Source organism: Gekko japonicus, unplaced genomic scaffold, assembly GCF_001447785.1.
Source record: "Gekko japonicus isolate JY-2015 unplaced genomic scaffold, Gekko_japonicus_V1.1 scaffold769, whole genome shotgun sequence".
NCBI classification, from domain to species: domain Eukaryota; kingdom Metazoa; phylum Chordata; class Lepidosauria; order Squamata; family Gekkonidae; genus Gekko; species Gekko japonicus.
This window is the reverse complement of record NW_015175993.1, coordinates 790,546-799,218: the sequence shown is the minus strand read 5'-3', so window position 1 is coordinate 799,218 and position 8,673 is coordinate 790,546. Positions and strand designations below refer to the sequence as shown.

Below are 8,673 nucleotides of genomic sequence, written 5' to 3'. Positions count from 1 at the left end.
ACAGCTGTGCCAGAGCTTGTGACTGACCCAAGGTCACATCAGCAGGTGCAAGTGGAGGTGTGGGGACTCAAACCCGGTTCTCCCAGATTAGAGTCCGCACACTTAACCACTACACCAAACTGGCAGCCAATGGCAAGCCACCTCTGAACGTCTCTTGCCTTGAAGACTCAATTGTTGCCAGCACAAAGTAGGGACAGGATTCTAATCTAGTCTAAGAAGCCAGGATGGATGGAGATGCGGGGTGTGTGTCCTGCCCTCAAGGTGCAAAAGGGAGAAGCGTGTGGAAGGAAGATTCTCTGAGAGTGGCAGGAAGGAAGGAACATTCTCTGAGAGTGGCAATCTACACAACAAAGGGAGAGCATCAGCCGTAGAAAGGAAGGTGCTCCGGGTCCTGATCTCTGTCTGAGTTCAGACTGGGAGTCTGAAGCGGGAGGGAGTCGTTGCAAAAAAGAGCCGGAACACACTTGAAAAAGTACTGGGTTCGACGCATGGAGGACTCAGACCACGACATGCGTTCAGACACGTTTATTGTACTTCACAACAAGACACACAAAATGGCCCTGCGAGGCCAACTATATACACTCCACCCGGCACACCTCTGTCCCCATAGGAGGGTTTGAATTTCCTGCCAAGGGTGCTATTGGTGGACTCGAGGTGGATTAGGATCCTAGGTCCCCTTTGTGTTTGGGAACCAAGCTCCTGATTTAGCTGCGGACCCCTGGTGGCGGTCCACGTACATAACAATAGTCATGGGGGTGGCGGGCTGTTTTGGCCCTTGAAAAGGCATGAGTGGGAAACAAGATCATGCGGTGCTGAAGCCTCATGGTTCTGATCAGGACTGGACCCTTGCAGCAATTTTGTTAAAGTGCTAAATTCCCATCTATAATGGCATTGGCAGCCGCAAATTGGCCCATGCCCAGCTGTAAGATACAGTTTGGCTCTTGATTGGCTGCATGAATCATTAGCATTCATTACTCCAGAGTGTCCTGAAAATATTTGTTTGTTGATACCGTGATCTCGTCCTTTCATAAAGCTGGTTCAGACAACTATAATATATCTGACTACCCCATTTTTTTATCCCTCCTGTTATGTACTGGGATTGATTCATTCCTGTTTGAATCACCCCAGAGACTGGCTGAGCTTAGAGCAAAAGAACAATAGCCTGCCAGGATTCTGAAAGTAACCAGTCTAGTAGTAATGTTATGTAAATAGCCTACCACTGGGAGTGGGGTGTGTTTGGGTGTGGCAATTGGATGCTATTTAACAGAGCTGAGGCTCTGGAGTCTTGTCTTGTGCTTGCTGAAATCACTAATAAAGTAGAACTGATTACTAGGCTTGCGGTCTGTTCATCCATGGAACCCACTATTTAACACCTCTCTTCTTCCAAGGAGCTCGAGGTGGCTTACGAGGTTCTCTCTTCCTCAGTTTTATTCTTATATCTGGCCGAGAGGGAGTGACTGGCCCAGGCTCACCTAGTGACCTCAAGGGTGAGCAGGGATTTGAACCCGGGGTCTCCTGCGTCCTAATCCAACAATCTGACTATTCCACCTATAATAATGAAAAATAAAACGAATTATAATACTGTTGTACAAATTTAACAAAGGCAGGTTCCCTAATGTCCAGTCTATTAATATTTGTCTGGCTTTGTTGTTTGTTTTTCTTGATGGCAACAAAACAGTTTTGTGGAAACACATCATTCAGCAAAACGGGGGGCTCCTTACAAAACAGCTGAACTTCAGCTGCCTGGCGCAGGTGTCCGACGGTTACACTCAAGGGCGCATAGTGAATGCAGTCGAAGCAGTCCTAACTGAACGACGCCTGATGCAACTGATCAAGAAACCGTTGACAGCGGCTGAATTCCTGAGCCCTCTAGCCAGGCAGGACCCAGTGTACAAAGAGGAAGAAGAAACGTTTAAGGTAAAGTCCTGCTTAAAAAAAAAAAGTGGCTTCCTTTTTTCCCTTCATTAAATCGAGTTTATCAGTGCTTTTACACACACTGAATAATGTGCTTTCAATTCACTTTCAATGCACTTTGCAACTGGGTTTGACTGTGTAAAACAGCAACATCCACTTGCAAGTAATCACTAAAGTGCATTGAAAACGGACCGAAAGCACATTATTCAATGTGTGTAAACGCGCCCATGTTTGTTCCTTTTCCACAGTACATTCACAAACTAGTTTGCCCTGGGGCCTCCTCTCACATTTATTAAACACAGTAACCAAACACAGCACAGATCTGTGTCTTCACATGCATCTCTACTCTACACCTCTACTTTTGCCTCACCCCCCATGCATTGGCCCGATGTTTGCATATGGTGCATGTGTGTTGAGTGCAACAGAGAGACATTGGATATCCACTGTCTTTCACCCACATGCTGTGGCAGCATGTGCAGTGTGGGTGCACTGATTGGAACCCCACCCCGATCTTGAGGGACTGCGATCTCTTGATTTCCAGCATCCCCACCATTGCAGTTAACGTACAGACGTTGCACACTGGTGCAAAAAAAAAAAGGATTATTGACAAATTGGATCAAGCCTCCTGCCCCTACTATGTATTTACTCCATAGCTGGTGACGAGGCCCTTAGAAGGAATACACCAAATGACTACAAGGCACTTGACCGGCTAAGCAAGATAAAGTTTCTAGAGCACTTTGTGCTATGTAAGTGTTACATAAATGAAAGTAAATCATGGCCAGTACTTACCTCTCCTTTGGAGATGTTCAGGCAATCCATGATGAGTAGTTCCTCACTTTAATTCAAGGCAGAGGTCATTTCGGGGGGGGAACGCGGGGGATCGCAGTTCCCCCGGGTGAGGTACGGGGGCGGGGCACATGACGAAGCCCCGCCCCCTGCTTCCGGCCCTCATTCAGCCAGGAGGAGGCAGGAGAAGAGGGAGGGTAAGTTGCTTCCTCCCTGCCTCTCCCCACCCCTGCCTACCTGGGGCCAGGGAGGGCCTTCACAGGGCTTCCTCGCACTCCCGCCGGCCTTGCAGGTCCACCGCCGGGCCCCTCATGGGGCTCAGCAGTGGAGCTGCAAGGCCGGCGGTGGCGGCCGGGACCGTTGGGGGCGGGGTGTGTGGCCTTATGACACACTTCCGGTTATGTCAGGGGGTGTGGCCTTATGACACACTTCCGGTGATGTCAGGGGGTGTGGCATATGCCAATGAGTTATGCTAATGAGTTCCCCTAGCTCTTTTTCTACGAAACGACCCCTGATTCAAGGCATAGAAATGCGGCAAATGCAATGTCCACCACACCCACTTTCCATCTTCGTGCTGTGCCTGTCTCTTCTCCCTGTATCGTTTACTCAGGCTTATGAGACTGGAAGCAGCTACTGTTTTGCCTTTCATTCCATCCAAGGCCTCTATCAGCACTCAGTGGTTACTCTAATCTGGGAGAACCGGGTTTGATTCCCCGCTCTTACACATGCAGCTGCTGGTGTGACCTTGGGTCATTCATAAGTTGACTCAAAGCTGTTCTCTCGCAAGCAGTTCTCGAAAGAGCTCTCTCAGCACCACCTACCTCACAGGGAAAGGAAAGGAAGGGAGATTGTAAGCCGCGCTGAGAGTCCTTCAGGTAGTGAAGGGCGGGGTATAAATCCAGTCTCTTCTTCTTCTTCATGTTCATTTCATATATATCCCACCCTTCCGCCAAGGACCTCTAGAGTGGCCTTTCATTTCATCCACACAACCGCCCTGTGAGGTACGCTGGGCCACAAGAGGCCCCATGACCGAGCAGGGATGTGAACCCAAGTCTTCCAGGTCTCTGTCACGTTTCACATCTGTATTCCTCGAGCAACATCAGGCACCCCACTTGAGAAATTTCTGCAACAAAGCAGTTAACCATTTCCCCCCATTGAAATCAAGATGACCCAACTCAATTGCGCATCTCGCTGCGTTGCCACATTTCAAAATATCAAATGTTCGCCTGGAGTTATATACCTTGGGAAACAGGGCTGATCACAGAAATTGTAATGCTATCGTAACTATAGCCATTGAAGTTCCACAGCTCCGTATTCATGTTAATGAGCCACTTCAAGCAGATGATTGCTACTGTTCTTGTGATAACAGCGTTCTCAGGAGCCCAGAGTGTGTGATGTGCTTCCCTATGAGGGGGCCCCCCCCCCTGCAATTAACATTCTTGGAAGGAAAGGTCTGTTTCAGAAAGGGGAAAGAAAATGTTACTTGCCTACCTTCAAGCCCCTTTAAAAATATTATTCCGTGTGATTCTCTAGGCTTGGTACGCCAAAACTCCTCTGGGGAAAGCACGCATCAAGTCCCTGACGGCGACCGAAGAAACTGGGAAAGGGAAAGGGAAGGGGAAAGATAAGGGAAAGGATAAGGACAAAAAGAAGGAAGCAAAGAAAGGCAAGAAGAAGAAGAAGAAGTGAAAAGCCCCAGGGAATGCTTTGAGAAAAGCACCTCGTAGTTAACCAGTCCCTGTAGAGCAAGACTTCGATGAAATCCCAACTCCCCAGACGGCCTCCGTCTCAGAAGTCGTCTGTGAAAAGCGCTGGACAGGATACATCAGTGTGACATGTAATCCCTCCCAGGTAACAAACTAATGACCACTGAATTTCTCTAGTATCACTTAGGGCCACTTCTTTAAAAGCTAACTTCTGTCTCAGATGAGGAATTTGAATTCTTAGGAAGATGTTATTAACTATTCAACTTTAGGTAGTGTTATTACTATTAAGGGCTTTGTTAGTAGAATGTATTACATTTAGGTCTTTCCCCTATTCTGGTAAATGCCTGTTTGGACTCTTGGTTTTTTAAAATATCCTTTGGGCATGACCCTTCCCCACACAAGGGTGCAGTGAACACATAGGAAGGAACCCCCCCACGTTTCGCCAGCACATATGCAGGCGGAATTCCAGGATAGTGCGGGGAATGGTATGCCCTCCGTATTCCCATATTCAGAGCTCAAGTAACTTGCAGCATGGAAAGGAAGTGGGCTCATTTGGGGAAAGGGAGCTGCGCACAGACATCCCAGTCCTTGGGTTGCTCCGGGGTACTGAGGGAGAGGCAGAACAGGGCTCCGTTGAACCCTACGGGTACCCCTCTGTGTGCAGACACAGCACCCTAGCGTGTGGAAGAATTATGCCCTCTGTGGTGATGCCTTACAAAACTACCGTTCCCCTACCCGCGTGGCTAATGATTGTAATTTTCAATAAAATGGTTGGAGCCGAAAAGATTGCTTCTTGTTTTGATCTGACCAAACCACTGAAGCCAAGTGCCTACTTTGATGCAAGAACTCAGCAATTATTTTAATAGTTACATGCGGCGAGTCTCAGATCATCAGGTCATAACCTCTGAGACCAAAACTCAGGTGTCCTGGACAGGCTGCACTTCCTGGGGTATCCCAACTGCTGGCGCTGGGTGGGGCTGCAGATTCCAAGTTACGTCAGAAGACACATCTGTTCAGTTCGGAATGGGTAGATGCAGGTCCACAAGCTGCACTGGCTGCTTTGTGCAGATTCTCCCTGAATGCTTCTTGGATCGGGGATGACTGTGGTGCAAAGTGGCTAGGGTTGCTAAGTGCCTACCATCTGCCAGCGGGGGGCTCCTGGCTACGGAGTGACGTCATCATGCTGTGCATGTCGTGTAATGGACGCTCTAGCATTTGGCCAAAAACTCTATGGTCACCATAGAGTTTTTGGCCAAATGCTAGAGCATCCCCCTGCAGAACGTGCCCTGCACTATGGTGACACCTCTGGGTGACATCATCATGCTGGGCACGTGGGCGCAACAGAGCTCTTTGGGGGCAGGACTTCCCCCGCCAGCCAGATTGGGGGGCCTGAAATCAGGGGAATGCCCACACCCGTTAGGGGGATGGCAACCCTAAAAATGCCACAGCTCAGTGGAGCATTCCTTTTAGCCCCATTCTGCAGTCACTCCAGTGGCCCCCTCATCAGTCATCACGTTCTTAGAGGATCCTTACAGATGCTGATTTTTTGCCGCTAAGCATTTCCCCGCTTGCTCTAATCAAACTGATTACATTTTGGATGGTACCTTTGTATCCTGACTCCCTTCTTTGCCACACCCCCTTCCACCTTCTGACCGAGATGCAAGAGCTCCAGGATCTCCCCTCCCTACTTGTCTCTGACGGAAGAAGCTTTGGCTCTCAACAGCTCATACCCCCAAAAATCTTGTTGGTCTCTAAGGTGCCGCTGGACCCGAACCGAGCTGTTCTACCGCAGACCGACACAGCTACCCTCTGGAACTATCCTAATGGAATTCTAATTTCTTTTTCTTTTTTTAAAAATGGTGGATGCAAACTTTCACACTTCGGGTTTTGATGCCAGTGCACATCCCTCTACAAGGCGCCTTTCAGCGTAACGTTTTCAGACTCCTAGCCAAACAAGCAACTATGATTCACTGGGAATTGTATATATTCCCACGGAGGATATTCCAGAGACGGCGTCCCCCACCCCGGAAGGCTTTCCCCACCAAAGTGGTCCAAGTGAGAGGGAAGAGGTGAGCCGCCGTCTCCTCGGGTCTTTCTTTACTACCATAGAGGAAGGTTCTTCCAGCTCTCCACCCATTGTTTTCTCTGCTGGCGTCACAATGACACTTTCCATAAAATGTAACAGCAAACTGTCATACTTTTGTCATTGTCGGCCTAATTGGCCCAGACAGCCTTATTTAGGAAACCTGTGGTATGTCTTGCTAAAATGGCCCAAATGGACACCGCTCCCACTGCCTGGGCGAGTCTCACAACACAGGCGCATGCCTTGCTTGCAAATCATTTCTCCAAGGTTTCGCCTCTCCGTGACTCTTTGGGAGAAATTGTAAGCAGTGACAGACGCTTAAAACGCAGGTAAGCAGCCTCCTGCTCTTGCTGACTGTCAGTTAAATCCTACCCTGGCTCCACCTCATTGATTCCGACTCAGCCCCCAACCAGAGCCTCCAACGAAAACCACAACATCCAAGGATAAGCACAAAGACAAATTGCACTCTAGGAAGCAGGCTTGTTCTCCCTTGAAGGGGCTGCCTCAATACTCCAGAGGGCAAGGGTCCCCCACCCCCATTCCCCTTCTCTGTGCCTTCAAGACACAGCTGATCTGGAACCAGAAGGGGTTCATTCAGAAAGGGAGATTGAGGTTGAACCCATTGTTACTCATTTATTTTGTTTGTTTTGCGGCATTTCTACCCTGCGATTCTGGACGCGCAAGGGCCATCAGGGCAGCTAACAAACGCACCAGCTTGAACCACAAGGAAAGGCGAGGTATAAACGTTTAAATAACTAACAAGTAAACTCACATTTTAAAACCAACCAAAAAAAGCACCAAAACATCATTAAAACCAGAGCTAAAAAAAAAGAAAATTACAAAGACATAAAAACGACTGGAAAATAACAATGGGCAAGAATGCTAAGGGAATACCAAGCAAAAGAAAAAAAGGGTCTTCGCCCACTGGCAGAAGATGGCGGCCGAAGGGGACGGGTGAATCTCCCAGACGAATCTCTCGTTATCCGTTCCTGACTGCCCAGGATGCCCTCCTCCTGCCTCCTGAAAGTCTGCCTGCTATGAAGGAGACAGAGATGGCCCAGGACGGGGGGATCCAGCGCACTTCTGCAGCACAGTGAAATCCTCCCATGGTAGGGTTTGCCAGCTCCAGGTTGGGAAATACTTGTAGGTTTTGGGGGTGGAGCCTGATGAGGGCGGGGTTTGGGGAGGGGAGGGACTTCAGTGGGGTACAGTGCCATGGAGCCCACCTTCCAAAGCGGCCATTGTCTCCAGGTGAACTGATCTCTGTCACCTGAACATCAGTTGTAATAGCGGGAGATCTCCACCCGCCACCTGGAGGTTGGCAAGCCTGCCCTATAGAGACGACAACATCCTTTACAGCTTCTCTGCCTCTTCCTTTCATGCAATAGGAGTGCATTTTTTAATGCTGTTGGGGGGGGTTGCCTTGTTTTTATGCTCTGGTTCTGATGATTTTACTAAACCTAGCCTGAGGACTGAGTTGGAGTCCAGTGTTCTGCTGCTTCAAACCAACAGGGCTACCCACCTGAGGACTGTTTTCAAGATCCTTTTGAACAGCTCCATTTTGAGTGTTTCTCTTAAACAATTTAAGAAGAGGAAGAGGAGATTGGATTTATACCCCGCCCTTCACTTGGAGTCTCAGAGCGGCTTACAAACTCCTTTCCCTTCCCCTCCCCACAACAGACACCCTGTGAGGTGGGTGGGGCTGAGAGAGCTCTGACACAAACTGCTCTTTTTCAAGGACAGCTGTGCCAGAGCTTGTGACTGACCCAAGGTCACATCAGCAGGTGCAAGTGGAGGAGTGGGGAATCAAACCTGGTTCTCCCAAATTAGAGTCCGCACACTTAACCACTCCACCAAACTAGATATTAGTATGGTTTTTTGGGTTGCCTTTTTGGTTTCCTTTTGTTGTGATCAGCCACAAGCGGTTCTGGAGAGGCGACATGCATATTTTCTAAATAAATAAGTAGAAATGTACAGCATCCCCTTGGTGACCTGAGAAGGCCTGACCCCTTAAAGGACAATGATCCACGCTCACTGCCTGCGCCATCTAATTATCTTTATTGATTTATAATCTCACGAGACCCATTTCCAACTCAGCTCAGTTCAAGGCCGCATACAGTAATAGGCTAAAAAAAAAAAAATCAAGTTAAAACAGTATTCATCCAAAAGAAATGACATTTCAGC

The 8,673-nt window shown here is 48.7% G+C and overlaps 1 protein-coding gene across 1 annotated transcript; it reads left to right on the top strand.

Annotated features, from left to right (window-relative positions):
- Positions 1-1,803: 1,803 nt before the first annotated feature.
- LOC107123196 (IQ and AAA domain-containing protein 1-like) lies at positions 1,804-5,178 on the top strand. The gene is made up of 2 exons (XM_015426389.1): positions 1,804-1,917; positions 4,234-5,178. Exons 1-2 carry the CDS (start codon positions 1,822-1,824, stop codon positions 4,387-4,389), a joined length of 252 nt encoding a protein of 83 aa, XP_015281875.1. The 5' UTR covers positions 1,804-1,821; the 3' UTR covers positions 4,390-5,178.
- Positions 5,179-8,673: the final 3,495 nt, after the last annotated feature.

Coding starts and splice junctions, on each gene's coding strand:
- LOC107123196 (XM_015426389.1), top strand. CDS start 1,822: ATGCAACTGATCAAGAAACCGTTGACAGCGGCTGAATTCCTGAGCCCT. Junction 1,918..4,233: donor AGGAAGAAGAAACGTTTAAG/GTAAAGTCCTGC, acceptor GTGATTCTCTAG/GCTTGGTACGCCAAAACTCC.